Raw genomic sequence first — 26,670 nt, 5'->3', positions numbered from 1 at the left:
GGGGGCATTTGAAATTTGAGTAGCATTTCCCAGAATTATTAAATTAATCACAGAAAATCTGGACAGTAAGATTACAAATAGCACCCCCCCACACACACACACAATGAAAAATTAGTCAGTTACTAATCAAAGAAAGTACTGCAACAAAATGTACTTAAAAAGTACCATTTATAGTGTGTTATTTAATTGTTGATGCATTCATGCATAAGCATTCATGTTTGGGTAATTAAACTTGACAATACATATTTTATAAGTTGATTTTATGTTTTCTATGTAAAATGCTTATCTACAAAGTATCTAGTAACTTTAGCTGTAAAATAATATTAGTGAAGTAAAAAGCAGTATTTACCTCTGAAATCTAATGAAAAAAATATAACGCACTATAAAATGGAAATACTCAAAACAGTACTTGAGTAAAGGTACTTAACTCTAACATAAAAAAACACAAATAACATAACTTTTCCTACCAGACACTAAAGGAAACCCTATATTTGAGTGTTTGTGTTTGTGCAGCAGGGACAGAAGGGAAGATGAGGGAATAGTGAGGAGAGACAGGGAGGGAAATGAAGAGCAGTGTGAACAAAAAGGGGGCCATTTGGCCTTATGTGTGAAACTCCACACACCTATTTAATAGAGCAAGTCACAGCTGTGGGCACATTTAGAAAAGAACAGCAGAGGGATAAGAACAGAAATACAGGCAAGAAAGAACAGAACACTTTAAGACAAAGTCTCCTGTAAAGCAGAATATTGATATCACCTAGTTACCTAAATCTGTACAAGGAAACAGAGGAGGAGACAAACAGAGTTGAGGAGGGAAATGTTCCTTTGTAGCAGGTGAAGAGGGCGAGCAAAGGGACAAACAAGGACAATGCTGAGCATGGAGATGTACCCCAGTTTGACTATGGGACCACAAAGGATTGGAGACTGCTTTTACAGAGGTGAGAGGAGCGTGTGGAGAGACTGGGCATCCATGAAAAAAATGCTTTAGACAGTTTTCTTTTAAAATCTTGAATGGTTATCCAATATTCTAATTGTGTACTTTTGAAATACTAAAGTAACCCAGGTTTGTGTCATTTAATGAGTAGTCAGGTTCCTCTTATGGGTGTGGCTATAACCATCTCCCAAGCAATGCAACACAGAAGTGTGTACATAATTTTTCACAAAAGCAAAATATTGAGAATATTATCAAGAAATTATATAAACATAGAAAGGGCCAAAACAAAATGAAACTGGTCAGAGTGAGTTACATTTTGGAAAACCATGGGACTTAAATCACCCTTGAGGAAGGGAGGATTGATAATCCATAGTGAACCATTAAAATACTAACAAATATATATTGAACCATTTAACAGCTAACAACCATCATTTAGCAAAGTCAGCGGGCATGATGGGGCATCTGTGTGCAACCTTTAGACCGGCTATGCTCCAAGACAACTCTTGAATTGGAGAGTAGTGGCAGTACTACTTTGTACCTTAAGACATTTGATTCATTTAGCTTTGATGAAACATTAACGGCATTAAAATATTTTAACATGAGAGATATTGGATTCACACGTTTATTTGTTTAGTTGCTTGTCAGCCAGATGTATTTTTTTGAGTGATTGAGTAATTGGTCCTTGGGTTTGTCCAACTGATGACTCACAGGTACAATGCAAAAATATGAAATATATGCATCTGTATTTGCTTCATTTCAACTATTTTATCCTAGATTTGTGTGTTCCCACAGACCGACAGGCTCCAGCCCACATGCCGTTGTTCCCCACTGCCTGTGACATGGCGGCCAAAGCCCTGCCACCGAGGGTGCTGGCCCCTCCCCCTGTCCCCAACGAGCCTGCCACCAAAACCCCAAAAGATGAGGTGAGGATGGAGCTGGAGAACGCGTCTTTATGGAAACAGTTCAGCTCGGTGGGCACAGAGATGATCATCACAAAGAAGGGCAGGTGAGAGAATATAGTGCACTGACCTTTGACCCAACTCTCTGTCTCTATCTAAACGTTTAATCCGCCTGTAGTTACCATTCAGCTAATGTCCTCTCTTAAATCCTTTCTGCTTTTTGTCCACTTCCTTTCAAGTTTCCTATAAAGTAGGCCTACATTTCCTCTCTCTGCTCTCAACATGAACTGCTACTGTGTAGTTTAAAAGGCAGAGTAGGCTACTGGATAAAATACAGCCTTAAACAGCACATACATTAATACATGGGATGAACAAGCTGCCCATTAGAGAACCTACTAAAAGTTGATCTAACTTTTGTCCACTGTCCCTCCTTCTCATAGACGAATGTTCCCCGGGCTGAGGTTGAAGCTCTCAGGCCTGAACCCATCTCTCCGTTACATCCTCCTCCTGGACATCATCCCGGCAGACAACTCCCGTTACCGTTTCCAAGGGGGTGGCTGGCAGGCTGTTGGCGGGGCAGAAGCGAGGCTACCAGACCGCGTTTTCATCCACCCAGACTCACCTGCCACGGGCTCTCACTGGCAGGGCCGCACCATCTCCTTTCACTACGCCAAGCTCACCAACAACACACTGGACACACAGGGACATGTAAGTACTGCAGACGGACTGACCCAGCACAAATACAGTACAAAACCATCACTGGTAGATTTTATCTTTATGATGTATTTTGAGTCAATCAATTTTCTTTTTTTTTTCAGATAATCCTGCACTCGCTGCATCGCTACCAGCCCAGACTTCATGTAATTGAAGCCAGAGACATGCTGAGGTGGGGCGGAGGGCAGCACTCCTTCGTTTTCCCTGAGACCCAGTTTATCACAGTCACTGCCTACCAGAACAACAAGGTGACATAATGCTACATTTATTTATCAAAAAAAGGCTAATGATTCTGTCCAAAATAACTTGCAGTGACTCTCTACGCACCACGTCACGAAAAGCAGAGTCGCAGAGCCCTGACCATATTTCTTTGAGCAATACTAGATATATATATATATAGAAGATTCGGTGCAAGGTCAAGAAAATGGGAGCAAAGAACAGAAATAGAGAGAATGTAAACTGGCTGTAAACATTTTGTTGGTTTTTTTTCAGATCACAGAGCTAAAGATCAATTCCAACCCCTTTGCTAAAGGCTTCCGAGAGGACGGCATGAACAGCAAAAAGTAATTCACAACAAATGTCCACACAGAAACACACATACAGATGCATACACTTCACCTCTTGTGTGATGCATGTTGTGGAGGATTTACACTCCTTTTCTTTTTCCTCTGCAGACAAAGAGATGCAAGACAGAAGCGCAAAATACCTGACTTGACAGAAACCTTGGATATCGGTGAGTTGGATTACCAGACTTATGCCACTTTAAGTCATTACCTTATTTTGATGTGACTGTTACTCCCTACAGTGCATTGAATTGCCATATTCTAACACTTTTCTATCTGTCTCTCTTAGTGAACTGTGACCCATGCGACTCTACTGAGCTTCTGCCGCAACCCATAACCACCACTACCACCAGCACAGACCTGCAGGCCCTCGCTCTGGCCTCTATGCCACCACTGCCTGACCCCTCCTGCGGGTTCAGACCAGAGGAGGCCTCCTATCAGGACACGCTGGTCCCGCAGCATGCGCTAGACCTCGGCCATGCATTCATAGCATCCCAGATGTCTGATATCAGCATCTCCATGGCTGGTGGGATGCAGGAAAGAGTGGGAGGCGAGGTGGCAAATAGTATGATTGAACGGTAGGTGTGCAGAAAGAGAATGCTCTAATTCACACATGCATACACTTTCACAGGTAGAACATAGTAGGTCTAATGTTCTCCTGACATATTCAGTCTAATTTCTTCATTATTCTTGTATAAATTAAACACCTTATTGCACTGTGTATGTTTTTATCATATAATCACTGAACATATTTTATTAGTGTATATACATTTTGGGAAATAATTTTATCTGCTTTCTTGCTGAGAGTGGGACAGGAAGATCGATACTGTTCTTGTGTGTTGGCTACATCTTAGGCTATAGCCAGGAGACAGTTAGCGTAGCTTAGCACAGAGACTGGATGTAAAGGGAAACAGCTAGCCTGGCTCTTGGCCACTGTTCAAGGGTGGCGTATTGTCATCACTGGCGATGATGACTTCAAAAGATATAACGTCGTAATTAGTGAGCTTTAGAGGTGCTGGTTGGCTGATTTCATTACCTTTGGACAGAACCAGGCTAGCTGTTTCCCCCTGTTTCCAGTCTTTATGCTAAGCTAAGCTAAGCTAAGTTAATCAATCAAGCAACTAGTCTTTTCATCACTAAAATATATCTCTGTTTCTTTTCCTCTCCACAGATCAGACACTACAGCTTACACCTCCAACTTCACTGATGCTCAGGCCAACTCCTGTTTCCCCTCAGCTCCTCTTCCTCCATCATCCTCCTCCTTCTCCTCCCTTCCCACCCCCGACTCTTCCGATATTTCCGATCCTCAGCCCTCCATCCCTCCTATCGACTATCCCACCATTCTTTCCTCCTCCCCCACGCTCTCCTCCTCTTCCTCCTCCACCACTCCCTTACTGCAGCAGACCTCCTTCACCTTCCCCACTCCGCCTCCTTCTAACTCCTCCTCACCACAGCCACTCCTGTCCTCCTCTTCCCCCTCTGCTAACACTTATCACACCATCCCAGAGGCAATCAGCCCCCATACACCCACAGATGCCTCTTTTCCTGCCCTAGATTCCACATTTCAGTCAGGTCTGCAGGACCAAATATCAGCTGACTCTCTGCTCACCCAACCTGGTCAGCCGATGCAGGGTGAACCTGTTGCCAGCGGAAATGATGCGCCCAGCGATCAAAGCTCAGCAGCATTTATCTATCCAAATAACTTTCATGCAAATCCTAATCCTGCTCCAATTACCACACAGCCTCTCCCCAACAAAAACCACCCACTGGCTTCAAGTCTGCCATACTCTCTACCCACTCATGGTGCCCCCTCATCTTTTGCCTTCCCCTCTTTCCCACCACACATGCAAAATCTGTCATTTGCGAATGTGCCTCCCAGCTCTGCCCACCCTGCCCTGCACCTCCAAAACCTGAGCCACCAATCCCAAGCTCCTTTCCCACCCTCCTCCTTCGCTCATCCATCATCCTCCATTCCTCACCCTCCTTTCCAACCCTCCTCTTGCTTGGCTGTCTCCTCGTCTTTCCAGCAGTCTGTCACCTCTGCTCCTTCAATGACACAAACAGCCCATCCTCAAAACCTGCCCAATCCCCGTACTTCCTCCTGCCCCTCCTCTTACCCTCCAGTTGAAATGGGTGCCATCCCACAGTTCAATCAAGCATCCCCCTACCGCCCAGAGATGGTTCTGCACCACCCGTCTCTTCTCCCTCCGCTGGATCCATCACTCCCCTCCAGTCTTCCCTCCTCCACCCCTCCCCCAGCCCTCTACCCCGCCTTTCCGTCCTACTCTCTCAGGCTTTGTCAGGACCCTCACTCACCGCTCTCCATCCCGTTCAGGCATCTGTACCGGCAACACCAGCATGGCCACGCCCACCCCCAAGGGTCCTACCTGGATATGAGCACAAGAGCTGTGTTTTAAAACATAGGAAAGTTAATGTTGACTAAATGTTTTGGCTTGATAGCGCTTTTAGTTTTTTTCATCAATGTGTAGCATTACTTTAAGTAGCATAACGTGTGTGACTTTGTGTGTGTGTGTGTGTGTGTGTGTGTGTGTGTGTGTATGTCTTCCCAATAATTCAGCTGATAAACAGGTTAATGAATTTTAACCAATTTGTAAATAGCTGTTGAAGATTTTCTTTTCAAATATCCATTCCAGTGTGAAAAATAAAATAAAAATGTCTCATGTTTCAGGCTTTTGTGATTAATTTATTTTCAACTGTAACAGTGAACCAGCTTAGTGACTATATAGAATTAAAATGGGGTTCTCTGTATTTGCTAGCATGTAGATCTTTCAGTTAATGTTCAGATGTTAAAGGTTTGGGAAATATGATAAATCGCTTTTTCTTGCCAAGAGTTAGCTGATAAGATTGACACCGCTCTCAGACAGTAGAGTGGTATCGATCTTCTCACCTAAATCTCGACAAGAATTTTTCCCTAAATGACAAACTTTTCCTTTAATTTAGACAGTTGCCACTTTTACCTACAAGAAGAGCATGCTTTTGTTCACCAAACTGCTTCAGATGGACAGTAGTTTTCATATTTAAATTATGACAGGCCAGATGAAATAAAGGCTTTTTACCAGATTGTCATGATTGTCTTGGACTTCTTTTAATTTCTGCATGATTACTTGAATGTCTCAGGAGCCCCCAAGCCTTTAAAGTTGGGAATGACAGCATCAATCATGTTGTGATTTATTAGAATTTTCCTTTTCATTTCAAATATTTTCATATTTTCAATAAAGATTTGAGTGGCCTGCGTGTAAAGTTAGAGGACTTTTAGTCTGTCATGTCAGAGATATATGACAAGGATGGCAGCAGGCAGCGGTTAATCATTTCCTCTCCTGGCTGCTTTGCTTGGTCTTTTTGGCAAAAAGATCTCAAAATACAACTGACCTCTCTGAATCTTTAATCACAGCCTATGATAGCCTTTTATAGCCTAATTTATTCCAAAGTGAAAAAAGCCAGATTTAACAAGACAAATGTTTTATACATGACAAAGTGAGCTTTTGATGTCCATTAGGTTTACGCAAAACCAAGTGAACCCTTGTGGGTTAATGCTAAGGGTCAACTCGATGTTTGCTCAAATTTCCAAGTAGTCACTTATTAACCAGTGAGAAACCCAAAAGATGAAGAATTTTACTGCTCCACTCACAAACCCCCCAAATTGCACCTGCTTAGCTTCATCATTTAAGTCTTCTGAGTGTCACGTTTAGGAAAGAGGGTAAGGTGTTTCTACTGACTTCTTTCTTTTGCAATTTTATTGTCTGTTTCAGGTGTGTTTGTTGCTTTTGGAGTAGCCTAACTCAAAGTGTCCTGACTCCTGGCTTTTACTTACTGATCTCCTTAAGTGTTGTTTTTAAAAAAGAAACTAGTTTTTCTATGATTGATACAAATTTTGCTGCTATTCTTGCCTTCTCCTTCTCAGGTTCTGACATGAGAGGACCTCACGTCTTCCCGAGCTGACCACTCAGGCTCTGACAATCTGGATCAATGTATTTCTGTTTAATGCGCATTTCAGAGACGGTACACACTTCAAAATAACAACAAAGGAAGATTTATACAAACAATTCAAATCACTGAGACACCAGAAACAAGCTGCGTCAGTAACATACAAGCACACACACACTGTTAGAGATGATGATGTCCTGTCGTTTGCGTCCCTCACTCCCTCATCTCTTGTCGCTGAGGCTACTGAGTACTGCGGCCTCCAGGACGGTGGAGGTCAAGCAGCCCGACCTTCTGTCAACGCCTCTGGCTTTTGAGGATCCCAGTGCCTTCAGGGTGAAGAGTTTGGGTGAGCTGCTCCGTGCTCTGGGTATCTTCCACCTCTGCTCCTTCCCTGCACTGGTTAACAACTGTGGGAAGGTAAGACTTGAGTTCGCCACTCATGATAATTTTTTGGAAGAAAATCAGATGAATAAGTAAGGAGTAAATGGAGGAAAGACTGAGTGAGGCATTAACATGAATGTTGTCAAAGCACTGACTGTGTGTTGGGATGAATGATTTATAAATATATTATTCATATTATTGATACATAATATCACATTTACATATACATTTTAATCATATCTATGATATATACTATATCTATGATATTTTATCATCATTTTTGTGTAAATATATATTTATATATCCTTTATATTTAACCCATGCAATTATCCATTTCTATTATCCATCTACATCTGTGTAAGTGAAAGGTGTACATAGTGTAAAATCATTTTTGTTTTTATTTATCTCTCAATCACTCTTTTCTTTTGACTTGAGCTGCTGTAACAAGCAAATTTCCCCGGTTTGGTATCTGTAATGTTTATCTTATCTGATTCCTTATTTTTATTGTCAAAAGGATACATAAGGCAGGATTGTAGGTGACCATGTCCAGTATCCCTCCTCTTCCATGTCACACATAGACAAACAACTAGTCAGACTCACACGTAAGCTGCATGTCTTTGGACGGTGCGGGAAAGCCAGCGCACCCAGAGAGAACCCACGGGGAACATGCAAACTAACTCCACACAGAAAGGCGGGGGCAACCAGGGTTTGAACCCACCACCTTCTTGCTGTAAGGCCACAGCGCTATCCACCGAACCACCATGCCCCATCCACTTCCATCTTCCTTATATTCTTCTTATCTTCTTCTTTTAGTTGATGTCTGCATCACGCACCCTCCTGGGGAAGAGGGGGTTTTCCTTGCTGCTGCGGCCCACTGTGTATGCCCAGTTTGTGGCCGGAGAGAACGAGATTGAGATCTCTCAGTCCATGGAGAAGATGAGCTCGCTGGGACTCAGGCCCATGCTGGCAGTACCAATCGAGGAGGATCTGGGAGAAAGCACTGGGTAAGACACATTTTTAATAAGGCAGTGTGCTCAGACTCCTTTTCATCAGTTGGATCAGTTGTAAAAGAAGTGGAGGAATAAATATTTGTCTAATCTTAGTTTTAATCATATCTGATCTTGACTTTTACTTAATTTACGTAATTTATGCACCAGCTGACCAGATTTTCTCAAAACACTATTTTAGAAAAGAGATGAACAAAACCAAAAACATCAAAATCATAACAGGTGAATGCACAATGACATTTCACAAAACATTTAAATCAATGGAAGCTGATTATGCTCAAAGAAAACTAGAGGATGGAAGAAATAGCGGTGCACTGGTTTTTGCTCCAGTGTGCTCCCCTCATGGGCAGTCACACTGATGTGCTCACATTGATGTGGTCACGCACGCCCTCCTAGGATGTCAATCACATATTGCTTAATACATTTGGCAGATAACATGTGAAAACCTGTTGATAGCCTGTTGGTTTGTGAGTGTAAGTTCCACAGTGCTGTTGTCTTCACTATGTGGTAACAAAGTGTGGTCTTGCCTGTGCGGTTGCCTGTTAAATCGATTATTTTTGCAAATGAGGTGCTGATTCAGGAAGTCTACTGTTTTTTAAGGGCTGGAATTTACGTTACGCCAGTGCTGATTAATGACGCAAAGATAGATAGAGATTATTTGTTTCAGCTACCACAAATCAGCCTATGTAAGACTCTGTATCTGAAGTGAAGCACATAAGGCCAAAATGAGGACCTCTCTCCCAGTTTGACATGTTGCTCCTCAGCTCCACTAGAAACACAAATCTCTGCCCTGCTCTTTTAAAGTGAATTACTCTTGCATGTTGAAAAGTGATGTGCATTATTTTGTTTTTTGCATCTATCTCCAGAGAGAAGAGATATGAGGACAATATGGAGGCCATGTTGGAATGTGTACGAATGTCCCACAGCAACGCTTGGAGTAAAGACCCGATGATGCAGCTGAAGATCACAGCCCTGCTCAGCCCGGAGCTGTGTGTAAGGCAACGTTTTCCATCTCAGAGTCACCATTCATAAAGTTTGTAGAAAATCTCTCCCCAGGCCATTTTCAATTTAACTGCTTCTAACATATTTACTGTAAATTAGATGTCATTATGCAGAGATGTCAAGAAAGACATTTTTGATAAACTTTGAAATGGTAGTTCAGAGCATTTTGGTTAAACGTGAAACGCTTGTGAATGTTCCAGGTTTTTGAGTTGATGAGAACCCTGACACACTGTGTGGTGGACCTGAGCCTTACAGCAGTTCAATGTAGTTCAAATGCGTGGGAAACAAAGATAAGAGTCCACATTTTAGTGTTTGATGTGTGCACAGCTGTTCCGGCTTTTTCTTGAATGTCCATCCCAGTGTCTACTCTTTCTTTTTATTCAGCGTAGAAATTGTCTCTTTCTTCTCACTGATGAGCGTGTGTTGCTTGTATCAAGGTGAAACTCACGACCCTCATCGCACAACAACCATACGACCTGAATCTCCTTGTCAGAGCTATGGATGGAGAGGTGCGTCAGAAGCAAACCAAAATAACCCAGTTTGACAGATGTCTTCGTTTTCCCCAGTTCATATTTACATTAAATTGTACAGTGTTGGTGAGGGGGATGCTGTTAAATGATATGTTGAATGACCTCTGCCTCTTTCAGCCAATCAGCTTCCTTGGTTTAGATGAAAGAGAAGTTGCCCATTTCCTCTGTGGCCTGCAGAGACTCAACACAATAGCAGAGGTACAGATGTGAAGGCCCCTGGAAATGTATATTACATGGGAGAATTGCATCAAAGTGATATTATTGTGAAATTCTTAATTATTAGTTACTTGAATTGTTGTGACTATTTATTTTTAAGCTCTAAGACTTTACTGTGCTAGTTTTAATGCAGTCATTTAAATAAGTATAGAGACCAAAGTATTATATATTATTACTCATTTTATATTATAAAGATTTATTGTGGGTTCTTTTAGGCAAGTGTGAACAAAGTCAGAGTCCTGGTTGATGCCGAGTACACATACATGAACCCCGCCCTCTCTCTTGTCACAATGGCGATGATGAAGAAGTTTAACAAAGATGGCGCCTGGATTTGGAACACATATCAGTGTTACCTGAAGGCAAATATGTTTTTCATTTTTACAAATATCAAAATATTTATTTTAATTGCACTGAATACCATAAGATCAGTAGTTTTGTTCTATAAAGGAGCCATCATCAAATACTCCCATCAATGTCTGTGTCTTTCAGGAGTCCAGGTCCCTCCTGTTAGAAGCTCTGCGTCTGTCCCAGGATGAGAGTTTCTGTCTGGGGGTCAAGCTGGTAAGAGGAGCATACATGGACAAAGAGAGGAGGCTGGCAGAGAAAGAGGGTCGTCTAGATCCGGTCCACCAGTGCTGGGAAGACACCAATGACAGGTGGATAAGAGGCAGCCGTCATTTATCACAACCAGGCAAATGCATCTGGACAACTATAAAAAATAAACTACATGAAACACTTCAAACACTAGATTTATTTCAAAACATTTTTATCTGCTGCATTAATGGGGTGAAGGTTGTTGCACAATAACTTCCCACACACAGATAATTTCTGACAGTGAACTTGACTTCAACACATTTTATCTGTTTACTTGTGTCTGTGCAGTTACAACAGCTTGCTGGATGTGATGCTGGAAGTCATATCACAGAGACCTGAGCGCTACAAGATCATAGTCGCCTCTCACAACGAGGAGTCAGTGAGACGAGCTGCCAAACGGTTAGACCACATGAAGTAAAAATCATATGGGACTTGATGTCATTTACACTAGATAACTATTATATCTGAGAGGGTACATACAGGGCCACTATAATGAAATATTTGTCTCTGGTCTGGTCTGATCTTACCTTCACTTGAATGTCACTTGATGCTGCTGTGTATTCATGGTTCCGAACCTTTTTGACTTGTGACCCCATTAAACAATTTATTATTTCCTTGTTTTTTTAGAATAATTTGAGTCCCTTTAACTGTGAAATAAATCAGTAATTTACAGAAAACAAACTAAACATTGGAGAGAAGTCTAAAGAAACCTTGTGTAGCATTCATTTGTTTTTCTGATTCCTTCTTCTGTTAAAGGGGAACTCTGATTTTACTCATTAAAATCTGTTGACAGGTCATGGGAAGTACTGCATTATGAAAAGTTGTAGCCTACAAAGTTTTTTGTGGCTCCAAGAGGAAGCTGCACAAAATCTGATAAATTGCCTCAAGTGACATGACTTGAGTAAGCATTGGTTTAGGGCAGACGACAACAAGTTTGAAAATATAAAGAAAATCTGGAGTGGAGTTGGAAAAAAGTGAGCTTACCAGGCCCCTGTAGCTCACTCCTCAACACTGGTTTGAGGGCTAGATAACACACCCGAATCTCTGACTGAACTGTTGGCAGTCGAGTTGCACTGTGGGTAATGTAGGCGTTAGTCTTTGAGAAGGAATAAGAAAGTGTGGCATAATAAAGACAGCACCTCTGGTTCTGTTGCATCAATTTTGATTCTATTTTTTAAAACTGTACTGACTAAACTGTAGGAGTACAATGCAAAATCAGTGAAGTACCCCTCAAATTTATCTTGCCATCTCTAGTGGGGGTCTCGAGCCCCAGGTTGGGTACTACTGCTGTGTAAGATGTGGCTACTGTGCATTTCATTTTCAGTATGGAGGAGTTGGGGATTGACAAAGATGGAGGCTCAGTGTGTTTCGGCCAGCTGCTGGGCATGTGTGATCACGTCTCCCTCACACTGGGTGAGTTTTGCCTCAACTGGCATCCTTTACATTTACATTTTACACTTTAAGAAGTGTCTTATTCAATGACACATGACTGCTTTAATGACTGAACATGCAAACTTTCAGTTGTAGGACAGCAGCTCTGGTCACCCAAACTCTCTTCATTTTAAAACTGCTATGGATGCTGAAATTACCCACCTTCTCACCCAAAATCATAAAGTGATGCTGTACCAAAACTAATTCTGGTGTTAAGGGTGTATTTGTGTGGGAAATATCCTCCACATGTGGCAAGTGACAAAAATAGCCTAGGTATTATCCCATTTAATCCCACCAGTCACATTTGTTATTTCTGAAGCTCTAAAAATTGTATTGTTGGCTTTGGGCAAGAAATTCAACTTTTAAATGAAAAAATAGATTGTCTTGATTAAAATTGATCATTATCATCATTATGATTATCATGTGACTAGTGTGAAAGGTCACATGACCAGATTAGTTTACTTCCTTCTTGCACACCTGGAAGAAGATGTCTTCTTCAGACTACTACAAAAAGTAGTAAGTAAAACACCTTAATTAACAGATAGAATTGTCATATTTTGTACATATATTCTTTTAAGTGTCTACTACTGATATGTTTTGGGAATTATACTTCTGCATATATATTTTGCTCGTAAGAGGTGTAAATTTGTTAACGGTCACAATTGAAAACACAGGTTTTGGCTGTGACCCTAGTTATCATCTGTTTATTTTTACACATTTTGAAACTATCAGATGTGTTGGACCTCCTAGACATACGAGACCCCCTAAGTGCTGTGTGCAGCATCATGATCATTTCTACATTTGAAAAAGTAGGATTTGAAAGTGACAGTGATGGCTCAGATAGGTGGACTATTGAATGGCAATATCTGGAGGATGAGATGATTTATTAGCAGTCCTGATGATTATTAGCCTATGTTCACATGCTGTCTTTCATCTCTCCATGTCTCCCTCCTCCAGCTAAGGAGGGTTATGCCGTATACAAGTCAGTGCCGTATGGCTCAGTGGAAGACACACTGCCCTACCTGGTGCGTAGGGCTCAGGAGAACCGCACCGTGTTGCAGGGAATCCGCAAAGAGAGGGACCTGCTTAGGCAAGAGCTCTACAGGAGACTGAGTCTGAGGGGAGGCAGCTAATAGGCCACCAGCCCAGAGGGAAATCAGAGAAGAGGCACTGGTGTGGTCACATTAAGGCTCCCAATCAGGAAATGATGAAGAATAAGGAAGACACATGAGAACACTGTTGGGCAAATGAACAACATTAAAGTTTAATTTCATGTAGGCTTACACTTACACTATCTGTGAAGTGTTTATATGAAAGTTATAAAATAAATTTACTTGCAATTGGTAAAGTAGCTTTGATCTAAATAACTGTGTGCAACAATATGTTGCTTTATTAGTTTGATGGACAGCTTATAAAAATCCATCCATCCATCCATCGTCAACTGCTTATCCTGCGTACAGGGGCTTATAAAAATATGCATTTCACATACGTGTAATTTTTCTGATGCACAATAGAAACAGTAGTCAGTATATTTTGTTTTATAATAACAAACTACATAAATGTATGAGATAATACATGATGATCCAAAACCTGGTAATGACAGCGTTGAAAAGGTTCAGTGTGGATTTAAAAAACAGATTTCCACCAGTTCTTTTAACGATTAAACTTCTCAAGCTGCTCTGAAGCAACAACTAATTAGTAACAAGAGAACACCATGGTGGTGAAACAAGGACCTACTTTCTTTGCTAGTTAATCTGTGCCTTTGAGTCTCACTGATGTTTGGCTGCTTTGACTTATTTACCGTCTGTGGTGATTTTATAAATATCAGTAAATACATTTAGAGAAAAAAAAACTGTTCAAACAAGACGGGGAAAACTATCATGACAAAGGCTATTTGTGGGTTTCTTTTGAGTTGCCTAAATAAACAGCTTCTTAATTTTTAAACCTTCATTCAGAAATATTACTGATTGATTCTGTACTGTCCCCAACATAGATGTACAGGATTTGAAGCCAGGGAGCAGTTCCTGAGTTTCTATCGCGTAGAAAACCAGAGATATAAAGGTTATACAGACCTTGTTCATGTTTTCTGCATCTTCAAAAGAGTGATTATCAAAGGAGCCTGTCTTTTGATATTTCAAAGCAAATTCATCTAGTAATTGACAGACTCTGACCAATGACCTTTTAACATTTTGTTTTTCTTTTGGATTGAAAGAGCATGCATGTTTACCTATGTAGTTCAGCAATCCAACCATGTTACATAAAAGGACATTCAAAACACAGTTTTATAATATTTTATTGATAGTATAAGTCAACAATACTTGATGTATGTCATCTACTGCAACAAGCCAGCCGCACTGCAATGCCTTTCTTATACCTTTATCAATAATAAAAACCTTCAAAACTCTATACCACACTGTGCAGTTGCAGTGAGAAGGGCTTGTAGTGCGATAACTGTCAGCTGTTTCAGGATCAGCGGAAAGTTTTGGGTCAAATGAAGGAGAACAGCACACAGCCAAGCGCTGAGCACAGAAACCAAGGTTGTTATCATGGAATGAAGACTAGTTCAGGTGAAGATACTGAAATCCATATGTTCCAAGCTCAGTAGTTGCTTTGATTTTGATTTCTATAGCCACCTCGCTGGTAGCCCCCTTGGTAGCCTCCCTGGTAGCCCCCCTGGTAGCCTCCCTGGTAGCCCCCCTGTTTCTGCTGGTAACCACCTTTCTGATCTGTGAACATGCAGAGAAAAACACGGTTATCCACCAGCATCGACATGGCAGCATTTCAGATGACCGATGAAAATCATTCTACTTGACATTATTTAATTTCAAATGCAACAACCTAAAAATAGACTGAGCTGCCTAAAGCGTCTTCAGAACTGCTTATCGGTTGTTGGATTAAGGAGATTGTATAACGTACAATGACAACGTGTAACTTTTGGAAATCGTGGCCGGCGTTCCGCTCTGCCTTCCATTGTGGCCGTTCGGAACAACTATAAGCACTTTTGATTTCTGACTTGGTTTAATCAACACGATGTACAAACTACTTTTGTTCGACCCTTAACGTTAAACTTTAACATTTAATGCATTACAAGTAAGTTAGTGTATAATTCAAACAAAACTCAATAATAGCTGTAAATTGAATTTTTGTAGCCACCTCGCTGGTAGCCGTCCTGGTAGCCTCCCTGTCTCTGCTGGTAACCACCTTTCTGATCTGTAAACATGCAGAGAAAAACACGATTATCTACCAGTCTCCCCATCGCAGCATTTCATCAGATGACAAAGAGAAAATCATTTTACTGACATTCTTTTAATGGTTTACACACAATTTCAAATGCAGCAACGTAAAAAATTGCCCGAGCTACCAAAAGCTTCTTCAGAACTGCTTTTCAAATATCGGATTAGGGAGACTGTAACGTTATACAATGACAACGTGTATCTGTAACTTTCAGAAACCGTGGCCGACATTCCACTCTGCCTTCCACTGTGGCTGTTCGGAAAAACTATAAGCACTTTTGATTTCTGACGTGGTTATACAAGACGATGTACAGACTAGTTCTTTGCCTGTTAATGTTACCCTAACATTTAATGCATTACAAGTTAGTTACTGATTAAATGCAAACAAATTCAGTAGTTGCTTTGATTAGAATTTCTGTAGCCACCTCGCTGGTAGCCTCCCTGGTAGCCTCCCTGTTTCTGCTGGTAACCACCTTTCTGATCTGTGAACATGCAGAGAAAAACACGATTATCTACCAGTATCCACATGGTAGCATTTGATCAGTTGACAGAAAAAATTATTTTACCTGAGATTCTTTTCAAAATCAAATAAAGTTTATTGTCACACACAGTACAATGTCTAGTGAAATTCACTCTCTGCATTTAACCCATCCTAAGTACTAGGAACAGTGGGCAGCTACCGTACAGCGCCCAGGGACCTCCAATTCTCAGTCAGCGCCTTGGTCAGGGGCACTGACCGGAGAATTAACCCAACATGTTTTTGATGGTGGGTGAAAACGGAGCACCCAGAGGAAACCCACGAAAACACGGGAGAACATGTCAACTCCACACAGAAAGGCCTGGGACAACCGAGGTTTGACAGGGACCTTTTTGCTGTGAGGCCAGTGCTGTCCACTGGGCCACCATTTCAAATTTAACAACCTAAAAATAGCCTGAGCTTCCTAAAGCGTCTTCAGAACTGCTTGTCGGTTGTTGTATTAGGGAGACTGTATAATGTTATACAACGACAATGTGTGTCTAACTCTTGGAAACCATGGCCGGCTTTCCACTTCCACTGTCGCTGTTCGGAACAACAACAAACACTTAAATTTCTGACTTATACAACGTGATGTACAAACTAGTTCTGTTTAACTAGTTTAACATTAACCTAACATTTAATGCATTACAATTTAGTTACTGATTAAATGCAAACAAACTCGTCATTAACATCGTTAAAAGCAGCAATGAATAAACAGCACCCGCCCCTGCTGAAGTTCAGAGGCATGCTGGCTTGGGAAGGTCACCATGTGGTCAGACATAGAAAGTACAACCTCAGAACATACCTCTCTGGTAGGACTGCTTCTGTTGGTAGCCACCTTTCTGATCTGTAAGGCAAAGAACTATCAGTTATTATTGTTTCTAAGAAAGCACTATTCAATAGCCTTGGAGAAGTGCTTTAATGTGAATTTGGGACACTGACCAACAGGGTGGATTAAGTCTAGCTAAACTCACCTCTGTTGAAATAGCCTCCATAGATGCCCTGTTTGAGGTCGAAGACGCGCTCGTTGTTCTCAACCAAGCTGCCCAGTTTCTCAGCCAGCTGCAGGGCCATGTTCTGCAGGGAGGTGGGCTCTGTGCGGTGCATCACTACAGTCTGTGTAGGCTGGTCGAGTGATGCCTGATTGGAAGCAGAGGGAAAAAAGTAAGAACACTTTTATTGGTGAGGGGAAAAAAGAAAATCCCAAACGAAAACTGTATTTGTATATGTGAGGATTCAGTGGGTATCCTATCCGAGACATTCTGTCTCATCTCCACAGATTAAATTTCACTACAACAGAACAGGGAAGCCACGAAACTTACCATCAGCTCCTCGTTGATGATCATTTTGCTGATGATGCTGTGAACTGTGGGTATCTCCAACTCAAACATCTCAGATAGAGTCTGCATGCTGGAGGATGGATGAAAAAATTGTAACACTATTTTATCTCCCCAGTAAAAAAATCTGAAATTGAGGTTAAGCTTCGATTGATCTTTGTTTCCAATAACACTTGTAGGGAGAGCGACACCTGAGATCAGAGCTACAGTATTTCTGGTATAAGTGGATACTAACAAAGCATACTGGTCTGCAGAAACCAGTGCTTTAGAAACGTCGGTCGCTAGCACTGTTAAAAAAGTTGTGTACCTGATTGAGTCGTATACACTGCTATATGTGAACAGATAAGTCCTCAGTGACTCCTCTTGGATCTTCCTATAAAAAGGAAACACAATCAGGAAATTCATAAAATGATAAATGAATTAGCAGCACAATGAATGTATATTTGTATATAATTGAATTGTCAGACTAAATCATCATGGTATGAACTGAAATATTCATCTGAATGTTCACTGTAGTATAAATTGATATAAAACTTGTGTTTTAATTCCTCAAATCATTAAGACATAACCTGTGACAAAAACTAAGTCACAACAGCTTCCTGAAAAGATGGATGATAAGAAGTTTCTGTATGCCAACCTGACAAGCATCTCCCGTACTCGCTGCGTCTCGGGGAACAGGTCCCAGACTTTACTGTTCATCTTTTCGTTGATGATGAATGAGTGGCAGGTACGCCAGTCTCCCATCTTCATGGCCTTGCTGGCCGCCACCACATGCTCCCTCATGCTCTCTGGGGGCCCTGTAGGACAAACGGAGAGCTACAGTCAACCTCTCAGTTTTCTCTATGGATTAAACACCCTGAGGTGAAGAGTTGTTAGGCTGCATACCCAGCAGTGGCTGTCTCTCTCCCACCCTGAGCTGGTGATGGAACTGCTTGCTGATCATCCTGCGGCGGGCATCAAACTCGTGGGCGGCCATGTAGGGGATTTCAAGAAGCATGGCCGACACCAGGTACACACACTCCAGCAGCTCCAGGTTGATGTGCATGTGGAATGGCACCTGTGAAGGAGGTCGAAGCAATGTTATGATAAAGTTGTCAAGTTTTGTTCAACATCAAGTCGTTTTGTCCTCGTCAAAATTTAAGTTTCTCATTTATTCATCAAAGATGGATTAGCAGGTTACAAACAAGAAAGACTTAACGTGACATGAGTTTACTGCTAAGTAGGACTTACTTGTCTTCTCTTTTCAATCTTCTCCTGCTCTGCATTCCTCTCCTGCATGTTCCTCATGAGCAAACCCTGACCAAGGAGCTCCTTGGCGCGACCAGAGGACTGGATGTCCAACAGGGCATTGTGGGCATCTTTAATCATGCCCTGCCTGAAAGCGCAAATGCCAAGTTGGACCATGGTCCTGTTGTACAGGATCTATACAAGAGAGAAAATACTTAGTATTTTACAGTTTAGAGCTCTTGTTCAGCTTTGCGTCAGCCTGCCTACCTGTACGGGCGGGTCAGCGTGTTGGATGTTGTCCTGCAGGTGGCTCATCAGCATCAGGTCGCGGGCCTGGTACCAGCGTGAGTGCAGAGCGTGGTGGTAGATGTGGCAGAGGATAGCGCAGGTACGGATACGGTCGGTGCGATCCTTGGCGTAGATGAACTTGCAGAGACGGTCCATGATCACGGCGCTGTCCTCTCCCTCGCTCTCCTCCTGGTCCTGCTCGGACTAAACAGCAGAGAGAACCGATTCAGCATGTCACACTCACGACTGCTCAGCTCATGGCAAGTCACTGCGTACATATAAACACACATCCAGACTTTATACCCTGCTCGGATTTTTCTTCATGTAGGTCATTGTAGTTCCTTGTTATTTTAAAACTTTAGCCTTTGTCATAGTAAAGATATATGTCAGGAGAAGAAACTCAGTTCTCTCTATAGCTAATACAGTGAACAGTCTCTGTTTCACTCTCTTACATAAGCTGTACCACTTCTGTGATTTTCTCACCTTGGACTCTCCCTGGAGGCCCAGGCTGCGCCGGTGGGCCTTGTAGTCAAACTTGTAGTAGGTGTGCATGATTCTGCGTAAGTAGATGCGGCAAATCTCCTCTGTGCTGCCCTTGTTCTCCATGTAGTTGAGTAGCCGGTCAATGATGCCACAGACTCGTCCCTCGTCTTTCAGATTGTCGACATATTCTGGAGGACGAGTGCAGAAGAAAGCAATGAGCCACTACGAAGAGCCGGAAATTATGCAGCAGCACACTTCACAGACTCTTGCAACAACATCTTTTTCAAATAATCTATGATTTACTTTGACGTCTAAAATTAAAAATAATTCTTGAGTCCATTTTCTGGTATAGCTCACCTTGTGAGTGGGGATCAGTGTTCTGCATGATCTTGGTAAACTCTTCATCCATCCTCTCTACCAGCGTTAAGATGCATCCACGCACCCTGAATGGCTGAAAACACACAATTTGTTTTAATTGCAATGCCATCCACTGTCTCTATACATACAAATGATAATGCTGGAATCATTAAATAATGCAAAGAACCCCATATTATACAACACAGATGATACAAATACAGACGCAAAGGATTTTGGATGGTCTTCCCATCAAAGAGGACACGCTGCCACTGCAACAATACCAGAAATGTAAAACAAAAACTGAAAAGAGAAGATGGGATACCTGGTCCGAGACAGCCAGATTCTCACTGTCCTCTGCAATGTTCTCCCCGATGAAGATGTTGTTGTGTTCAAAGAGGATGTCCAGCAGCTCGTCTATACACTCCAGGCACTTCTTCCACATATCGGGCTAAAGTCAAACAAAGTCAAAATGGTTTAGATCGGAGTCCTGGTTTTTCAATCCAAAATGAAAATATTATTTATGTGGCATTTAAGCATGTGTTTCAATGGGTCCAATATGTCAGTATAAATATGCATATCAGGTCTTTATTTTGTTCAAATCATTTTTCAAACGTTTCCGGGCACGAACCCTGAACAGAAATTTGAACACTTAGAAAAACAGTGGCTCCTACCTTCATGAAGGCCGCCAAGTTGGGATTGTAGTCATACAGAGAGGCAATGATGTTGAACTTAATCTTCACCATGATACCTTGGCCCAAGTTATTCTCAGTAGCAATGGCTGCCAGAGCATGAAACAGTTCAATCTGGGCAGCCCTGTCAGAAGGAGAAATAATTGCTATAATTTTAACATGTATACGATATTTTAAATATTACATATTGCTATGATACATAATTGGATGTTCCTACATATTTTCTAAACCACAGAAGAAATTACAAACATGAGAGGGTAAATAAGAGGTTCTTATTTAGCAATATTTAATCTTATTTAATCTGCCATATAATCACATTTCCTATTCATCGGAGCTTTAGTAGATGATGCGGTTACCTGTCTGTGCCCTTTTTGCCTCTTGCCTGCAGGATCTCATTCAGCTTCTTCACCACCACCGTCGTGTTGATCTCTGTACCTTTGGCAAACATCTTGGGCTTTTCCTATTAGATTGAAAACACCACATAACATAAATATTGATGTAATTATTTGATTCACATTATGTGGTTGTTTCTTTTGAAGCAAGCTGTTCTTTACGAATGTTTTCAATGTTTTATCTGACAGACAAAAACAAAACCTCTGAGCTTAAAGTGATACTGTTCTGAATACATCATATGGCATTGTGGCAAAGACAAACGTGGACAAGTTTACAATCTATTGTTCTACCTTGTTGCAATAAATACAAAAATGCTTTTATTACTAACTCTTCTTTACCTTGACCATAGGAGCGCCTCCCTTCACCTTCTCCCAGCCTCCCTCAACCTCCTCTCCTCCCTCCTCCTCAGCTTCCTCCTCTAGCCGCTCTTTCTTCTTGGTCTTCTTCTTTTTCACGATTTTCCTCTCGCTGGTCTTCTCGCTCTCCTGAGCCCTGAGGACAGACAAGAGTGTTTGTCCGACAGTCAAAAACCCCAGTGTATTTTGTTTACAATGGGCAAAGGCAAGGAAAAAAGCAATGACAGCTAATCTACACACTAGAGAGGATATGACAAACTAAATTTTAAATGACTGCAATTATCAAAATTGATTGATTCTTCTACTGTCAGGAAACAAAGCAATACTCAGGAGTACAAATATTTTCTGTTGTAAATCCAAAACAAAGATGTGGAGAGGGAGACTCACTTCTTGAGGAAAACCAAGGCCAGGGAAGACCGCTTTCCCTCCCCTTCATCCGAGCTCTCACTGCCACTGTCGACAGTGTCTGAGCCCCAGTCTTCATCTTCATCATCATCAGTTGAAGAGGATTCATCCTGTCAGAGGGAGGAAAAACTCCCTAGTATTAGCTCATGTACCTCCTCACACAGTAGTTCATGAATATGTTTATTAGGTATTTTGCACCAGGTTTTTCCACTGTTCTCTATGTAGTATTTTCCTCATATAGCACACTGGCCCCTTACCCCGGATCCCTTGGCAGACTTGAGGAACTTGCTGGCCTCTAAGGAAGGCTCAGGTTTTTTCTTTAAGAAGGACTTGGCAGACACTCCATCCTCACCTTCCTCTGCATCGCTGTCAGAAGACGAGCCTTGTGGAACAAATATTAGGATGTATTTTAAGCTGGGCATAAACTATGATTTTAGAAACATTCTTGCTTAATTCAAACAGCTACTGTAAGACTAAATCATCTTTGATGTAAAGCCAAAGCTCACGATTTTTGTGTTCACACTGTAAGAGGTGCCAGCGTCTTATGGACTCACAGGTGGCTAGGAAGACGTGGACAGTATGGTTTGTCCATTTTACATTGAGAATCTGAGGTACTGTAAACTAGCTACATGTTACTGTTTTACTGTAGCTTGCCCAACATGGCCTCCATATTTTCCGTCCACATGACGTAATCATAATGTCTTAACATTCACCTGTGATCGTAATACATAATTTAGCTCTGTACGTCTGCTACAGAATCCCGATCAACCTTCTGGTCTACTCTCATGTTAGGCTCAACACTTAGCAGCTTGTTTATTTTGTTGTAAATCTTAAGAGTTCTTGTGATTTCAAAATAAAAACATATGACAGCAAGCTTACCAGAATCCCCAGGCTCCTTCTCCTCCTCTTCATCTGCAGACTCCTGTGGGTTCTAGCAGAGAGACAAAAGACAGATTTTATTTTGTCCTTTGTTTGTCCAGACTGCTGCCTTGCAGAACTTTAAGATCCACTTTTACAGTTCCACTCTGTCACACATGGAAGCTGCCCAGTACAACCACAGTCTGACCTGGTAGCCAATGAAGTGCTCCACTGGCACCTATGTGGTGGTAATGCAGAATAGACAAGAGCTCTTCTTTTACTATCAAATATAGATTCATGTTACACTTTGAAACAGCCCCACATGACTGATTTCAATCAAAAAGTGTTGTTAATATCTCTTAACTATCACATACATACATTTCTGTATGTTTTCAACCACAGGACCACTGAAAGGTTCCTATTTACCTCCTTGTATGCAGCTATTTCTGTTTCGTAATCTCTGTTGTACTTGCGGATCTTCTGACGTAGTGTACTGAGGGCTTTCGCGTTGTTTTTGTTCATCTTCTTTTTGCCCTCTTTGTCCTCCCAAAGCTGGAAAGAAATAAATATTAATTATTTTTAGAAAAGTGGGGACTGGGATATTAAACAAGCCAGACTGCATTAACCAACCTAAATATACTTGTTCGTATCTTTAGAGTTTAACTCTGGAATACTGACCTGGTTCAGGTAGTCTTCCAGGTCGGCCAGAAGACGGATATAGAAAGGGGGAACACCCTCTTTGTCCACTATATTCTTGCTTTTGAGGAATGCTCGGCATAACTGCTCAAACTCCTCCAGACATTTGGCCATGTCACGAATCTTCATAGCATTGCGGATAGTCTTGATGAGGTTGGTCAACTCCTCAAACCTAAGATTGAATAATGAGGGTATTAAAAGCAAAACCTGATGAGACAATCTTCAGTTTTTAAGATATGCTGCTTAAAAAAAAAGAAGCCACACCAACCTTTTGTCTTTGGCGCTGCGCACCACTCTCTTAGTGTCCTCCTCATCATCACTAAGAAGCAATGACCTGTGAAAACAACGTAGATGTGTGAGACTACCACGTAAAGTGGAATTTGAGTCAGCATAATGGGATTTATTGTGAATTGCACTGACTGCTTGAAATTTGTCCCGGGCGCTTTAGGAGTGATCTCATCGGCGGATGAGGACTCTTCTGACTCGCTGTCAGACCCGGTGGCAAAGAAACGAGACATTGTTGAAGGAAGCTCTCAATCTGTAAAAACAAAATTACACATGGGATTATTTCTACGCATGGTAGCATCTGTCTATATCTGTGCAGGGCTGCAACTAATGATTATGTTCATTAGCAACTACTCTGCCAACTGTTTTCACGTTTAACTGTCTACTAAATGTCAAGAAATTGGGCTCTGGAAAATTGTGATGAGCATTTTTCACAAAGTGACAACCTCAGGTTGCTTCTTTTTTACCAACCAACAGTCCAAAACCCAAAGACTCTTCATTTACTATGATAAATGACAAACAATAGCAGCAATTCCTTACATTTAAGAAGACGAAACCAGCATGTTTCACATTTTTGCCTTTAAAAATGAAACGATTGATCCATAATCAAAATAGTTGTTGATTAATTCTCTTTTGATCGACTAATCATTGCAGCTCTAATTTGTGATAACTTATATAACATGTGAACATTTAGTGTTATAGAAAAACACTTCCACATCCCTATAATTAATCTGATGTAAGTGAAAACTACATTTTCTAGTCATTTAATCAGTTCGTTACCGATGCTCATGAAGGCAAGACTGTGGCTCAGTTAAAAATGAGCTCCCAGTTCAGCAGGAGGATTTGAACTGTTCCATTAAATTTACTGCAACACAGCACTGCAAACACACAACTGGAAAAATAACGTCTCTCAGATGGTTAATGGAGTAATGGAGACTGTAGTATACGTACGTTAAATAAACACAACATCGCGACGTTCGTTAAACTAACGTTAACTATAACCGTTATTTGGCTAACCAACGTTAGCTAACTCACACTGTCACAATGCGACAACTAGCCAATAAGAACCTGGTGCTTGCCTCATTAAGCGACGATAGTGCACACTTTAACTAACTCAGACATTGTTAACATGTTAATCTAGCATAGCATATAGAGTGTTTTCAGTAAAGATGTAATTTTAGTTACTTTTCCAGACTGAAGTGAATGTGGAAACGTAGAGAAACTGGTAGAGTTAAAACCTGCTTGTGTAACGTTACGTTACGTGCTATGCTAACTTACAACCTTTACTTAGCTAACGCTATCATAGCTTTGACAGATTACAAGAACCGAACTCCACGTCACACGTCTATGACAGAATGTTTTTACAGATTAATCAAAATGTAAACACATACCGAGGTATTTCGGTTAACAAGCTACCGCTGATGTATATCTTGATATTACAACGCGAACACTAGCGTGGCGCGGGGCTGTTGCTAAGCTAATACTAGCATCAGCCGAGAGAGCACCGGGCCTCCCACCATGTGTAGCCAGTAAATACATGTAGCTAATGAACATTCACACATAGTTTAATTAAATATTGAGCCAGACCCACCTACGTCCGTGTGAAAGGTATCCGGCGGTTTGTCTGTCTACTCTGAATAGGTATAAAATCCAGTTTTGCTGAACAGCGGCCGCGAATAAAGGCGTGCGACAGGATTGCCGGGCACTTGCGTCAGAAAAGGAAGTGAACTGTCGATCGACAAAACACGTTTTTTTTTTTGAGGTGAATATTTACAACAGTATCTGGCATCACCAAATATCAGTGCTAAAAGGAAACGGAGCATATACGCTTTAGGAAGAAGAAAATAAAATAAAAGAGAAGAAAATATGTACATAATAGTACAAATAAAATACAAAAAAAGGATAAAGAAACAGTAGTAGTTATGGGGCTTCAGATAATTTTAAGGCATCAATAAAATCAATAAGTTTTTTTGCTGTTTTCGTGAACAACAGGGACTTGTAGTATAATGCAAATTCTTTCTTGAAGACAGTAAAAAGAGGCTTTGTTTTCAAACATTTACATTTGTGGATGAAAAAAAAAGCAGTTTAAAAGCAGTTCATAGTTTTTGTCCTTCATTATAATTCCAAATGTGATGTTAGAGAGAGACTGGAGATAAGGTTCCAGTCAATCATACATGTCATACCAAAATGATCCCGTGGTCTCTATGTCCTCATCACAGAATATACAGTTAGTTATGTTAAATATATGTGAGAGGAGATCTCTTGGAGGATGTATGCCATTAAATACTTTGAAGTGAAGCTCTTTAGCTTTTGGTGATAAAGGTAACTTTAAGAAATTTGTGCGTAGTTTATCGACAAAACATGGTCTACCGCAGGTTTAACTCTGCGACAGGATCCCTGTTTATGTTATGCTGCCTCTTAGCGGGCGAAAATGTAAGTTTATCCGGCGTAAAATAATCTATTATGTGGGCCATTGTCATTTCAGCAACAAGGCATTTCAACATAGGGAAATGTATAAAAGACATTCAAATACATTTTTAAAATAGAAAATAACAGATTAAAACAGGACAGTAAAGGTTCTAGTGCTGTGTGAGACATTAATCAAAAGTTTTCAATTTGATTTAATAAAAAAGCAGTGGTACATGAGAAAAGTCTTCAGTCTTGATTTAAAAGAACTGAGTTTCAGCAGACCTGCAGTTTTCTGGGAGTTTGTTTCAGATACATGGTGCATAAAAACTGAAAACTTCTCCATTCTGGGGGCATAAAGCTGTCCCATACAATGTGAGAGGTCTGGATGGTTCATAACGTAGCAGATCATCAGAAATGTATTTTGGCCTTAAACTATTTACATCAGTATTTTGAAATCACTTCTTTGACAGACAGTAGCCAGTGTAAAAACCTCAGTGAGGACTTGATTAGCAGTGTCCTGAATCAGCTGCAGCTGTCTTTTTAAGACCTGTAAAGACACCTTTACAGTAGTCAAGTTGACTGAAGATAAAAGTATGGACAAGTTTGTTCAGGTCCTGCAGAGTCCTTTAATCCTTTGTATATTATTCAGGTGATAGTAGGCTGACTTTGTAATTGTTTTAACATGGCTGCTGTAATTCAGATATGAGTCCATGACTACACCAAGATTTCTGGCCCAGTTTGTGGTTTTTAACATTGTTGATTTAGCGTATTATTCTTCCTTTGCTGCAAAAACAATTACTTCAGTTTTATTTTTAACTGAAGAAAGTTCTGGCACATCCAATCGTTGATTTGTTCAATGCAGTTACTCAGCGCTTGTATGGGATGATAGTGGTGAAATGGTTATGTAAATTTGTGTGCTGT

General features: G+C 41.1%; 3 protein-coding genes across 6 annotated transcripts; 2 read left to right on the top strand and 1 right to left on the bottom strand.

Annotated features, from left to right (window-relative positions):
* The first annotated feature begins 414 nt into the window (after positions 1-414).
* On the top strand, positions 415-5,739 carry tbx6 (T-box transcription factor 6). Its single transcript, XM_038736277.1, has 8 exons — positions 415-938; positions 1,727-1,940; positions 2,274-2,541; positions 2,652-2,795; positions 3,040-3,110; positions 3,222-3,280; positions 3,400-3,688; positions 4,282-5,739. The coding sequence occupies exons 1-8, from the start codon at positions 869-871 to the stop codon at positions 5,525-5,527; spliced, it is 2,361 nt and encodes a 786-aa protein (XP_038592205.1). The 5' UTR covers positions 415-868; the 3' UTR covers positions 5,528-5,739.
* Positions 5,740-6,669: 930 nt separating this feature from the next.
* prodh2 (proline dehydrogenase 2) lies at positions 6,670-13,564 on the top strand. The gene is made up of 11 exons (XM_038736276.1): positions 6,670-6,828; positions 7,033-7,472; positions 8,250-8,440; positions 9,310-9,436; positions 9,883-9,954; positions 10,093-10,173; positions 10,407-10,550; positions 10,681-10,847; positions 11,074-11,184; positions 12,110-12,198; positions 13,174-13,564. The coding sequence occupies exons 2-11, from the start codon at positions 7,242-7,244 to the stop codon at positions 13,347-13,349; spliced, it is 1,389 nt and encodes a 462-aa protein (XP_038592204.1). The 5' UTR covers positions 6,670-6,828; positions 7,033-7,241; the 3' UTR covers positions 13,350-13,564.
* A 927-nt stretch (positions 13,565-14,491) lies between these two features.
* On the bottom strand, positions 14,492-25,088 carry eif3c (eukaryotic translation initiation factor 3, subunit C). 4 transcript variants are annotated; one of them, XM_038736272.1, is made up of 25 exons: positions 24,932-25,088; positions 23,476-23,593; positions 23,324-23,389; positions 23,038-23,227; positions 22,786-22,911; positions 22,381-22,432; positions 21,759-21,883; positions 21,484-21,611; positions 21,079-21,232; positions 20,704-20,807; positions 20,330-20,471; positions 19,981-20,106; positions 19,659-19,752; positions 19,302-19,489; positions 18,798-19,022; positions 18,534-18,725; positions 18,189-18,360; positions 17,941-18,100; positions 17,611-17,676; positions 17,289-17,376; positions 16,941-17,106; positions 16,772-16,813; positions 15,875-15,931; positions 15,370-15,426; positions 14,492-14,942 (listed from the first exon to the last, which is right to left on the bottom strand). In XM_038736272.1, exons 2-25 carry the CDS (start codon positions 23,571-23,573, stop codon positions 14,815-14,817), a joined length of 2,946 nt encoding a protein of 981 aa, XP_038592200.1. In that variant the 5' UTR covers positions 23,574-23,593; positions 24,932-25,088; the 3' UTR covers positions 14,492-14,814. The 4 variants fall into 4 exon arrangements, with proteins under 4 accessions (XP_038592200.1, XP_038592201.1, XP_038592202.1 ...); XM_038736273.1 differs by lacking the exon at positions 15,370-15,426; XM_038736274.1 differs by lacking the exon at positions 15,875-15,931.
* Between the last annotated feature and the right edge of the window lie 1,582 nt (positions 25,089-26,670).

This window comes from Micropterus salmoides, unplaced genomic scaffold, assembly GCF_014851395.1.
Source record: "Micropterus salmoides isolate LMB-PRFRI ecotype aquatic unplaced genomic scaffold, ASM1485139v1 Ms_hic_scaffold_21, whole genome shotgun sequence".
NCBI classification, from domain to species: domain Eukaryota; kingdom Metazoa; phylum Chordata; class Actinopteri; order Centrarchiformes; family Centrarchidae; genus Micropterus; species Micropterus salmoides.
This window is presented reverse-complemented; position numbering and strand designations above follow the sequence as displayed.

Bases quoted from the DNA above. Each gene is read 5' to 3' on its own strand.
- tbx6 (XM_038736277.1), top strand. From the start codon at position 869: ATGCTGAGCATGGAGATGTACCCCAGTTTGACTATGGGACCACAAAGG. The intron at 1,941-2,273 runs GTGAGAGAATAT...TCCTTCTCATAG, and splicing joins ATCATCACAAAGAAGGGCAG to ACGAATGTTCCCCGGGCTGA. The intron at 2,542-2,651 runs GTAAGTACTGCA...TTTTTTTTTCAG, and splicing joins CACTGGACACACAGGGACAT to ATAATCCTGCACTCGCTGCA.
- prodh2 (XM_038736276.1), top strand. From the start codon at position 7,242: ATGATGATGTCCTGTCGTTTGCGTCCCTCACTCCCTCATCTCTTGTCG. The intron at 9,437-9,882 runs GTAAGGCAACGT...GCTTGTATCAAG, and splicing joins TGCTCAGCCCGGAGCTGTGT to GTGAAACTCACGACCCTCAT. The intron at 12,199-13,173 runs GTGAGTTTTGCC...TCCCTCCTCCAG, and splicing joins TCACGTCTCCCTCACACTGG to CTAAGGAGGGTTATGCCGTA.
- eif3c (XM_038736272.1), bottom strand. From the start codon at position 23,573: ATGTCTCGTTTCTTTGCCACCGGGTCTGACAGCGAGTCAGAAGAGTCC. The intron at 22,912-23,037 runs GTCAGTATTCCA...ATTTCTTTCCAG, and splicing joins TGGAAGACTACCTGAACCAG to CTTTGGGAGGACAAAGAGGG. The intron at 19,023-19,301 runs GTGAGAAAATCA...TCTGCTGTTTAG, and splicing joins GCCTCCAGGGAGAGTCCAAG to TCCGAGCAGGACCAGGAGGA.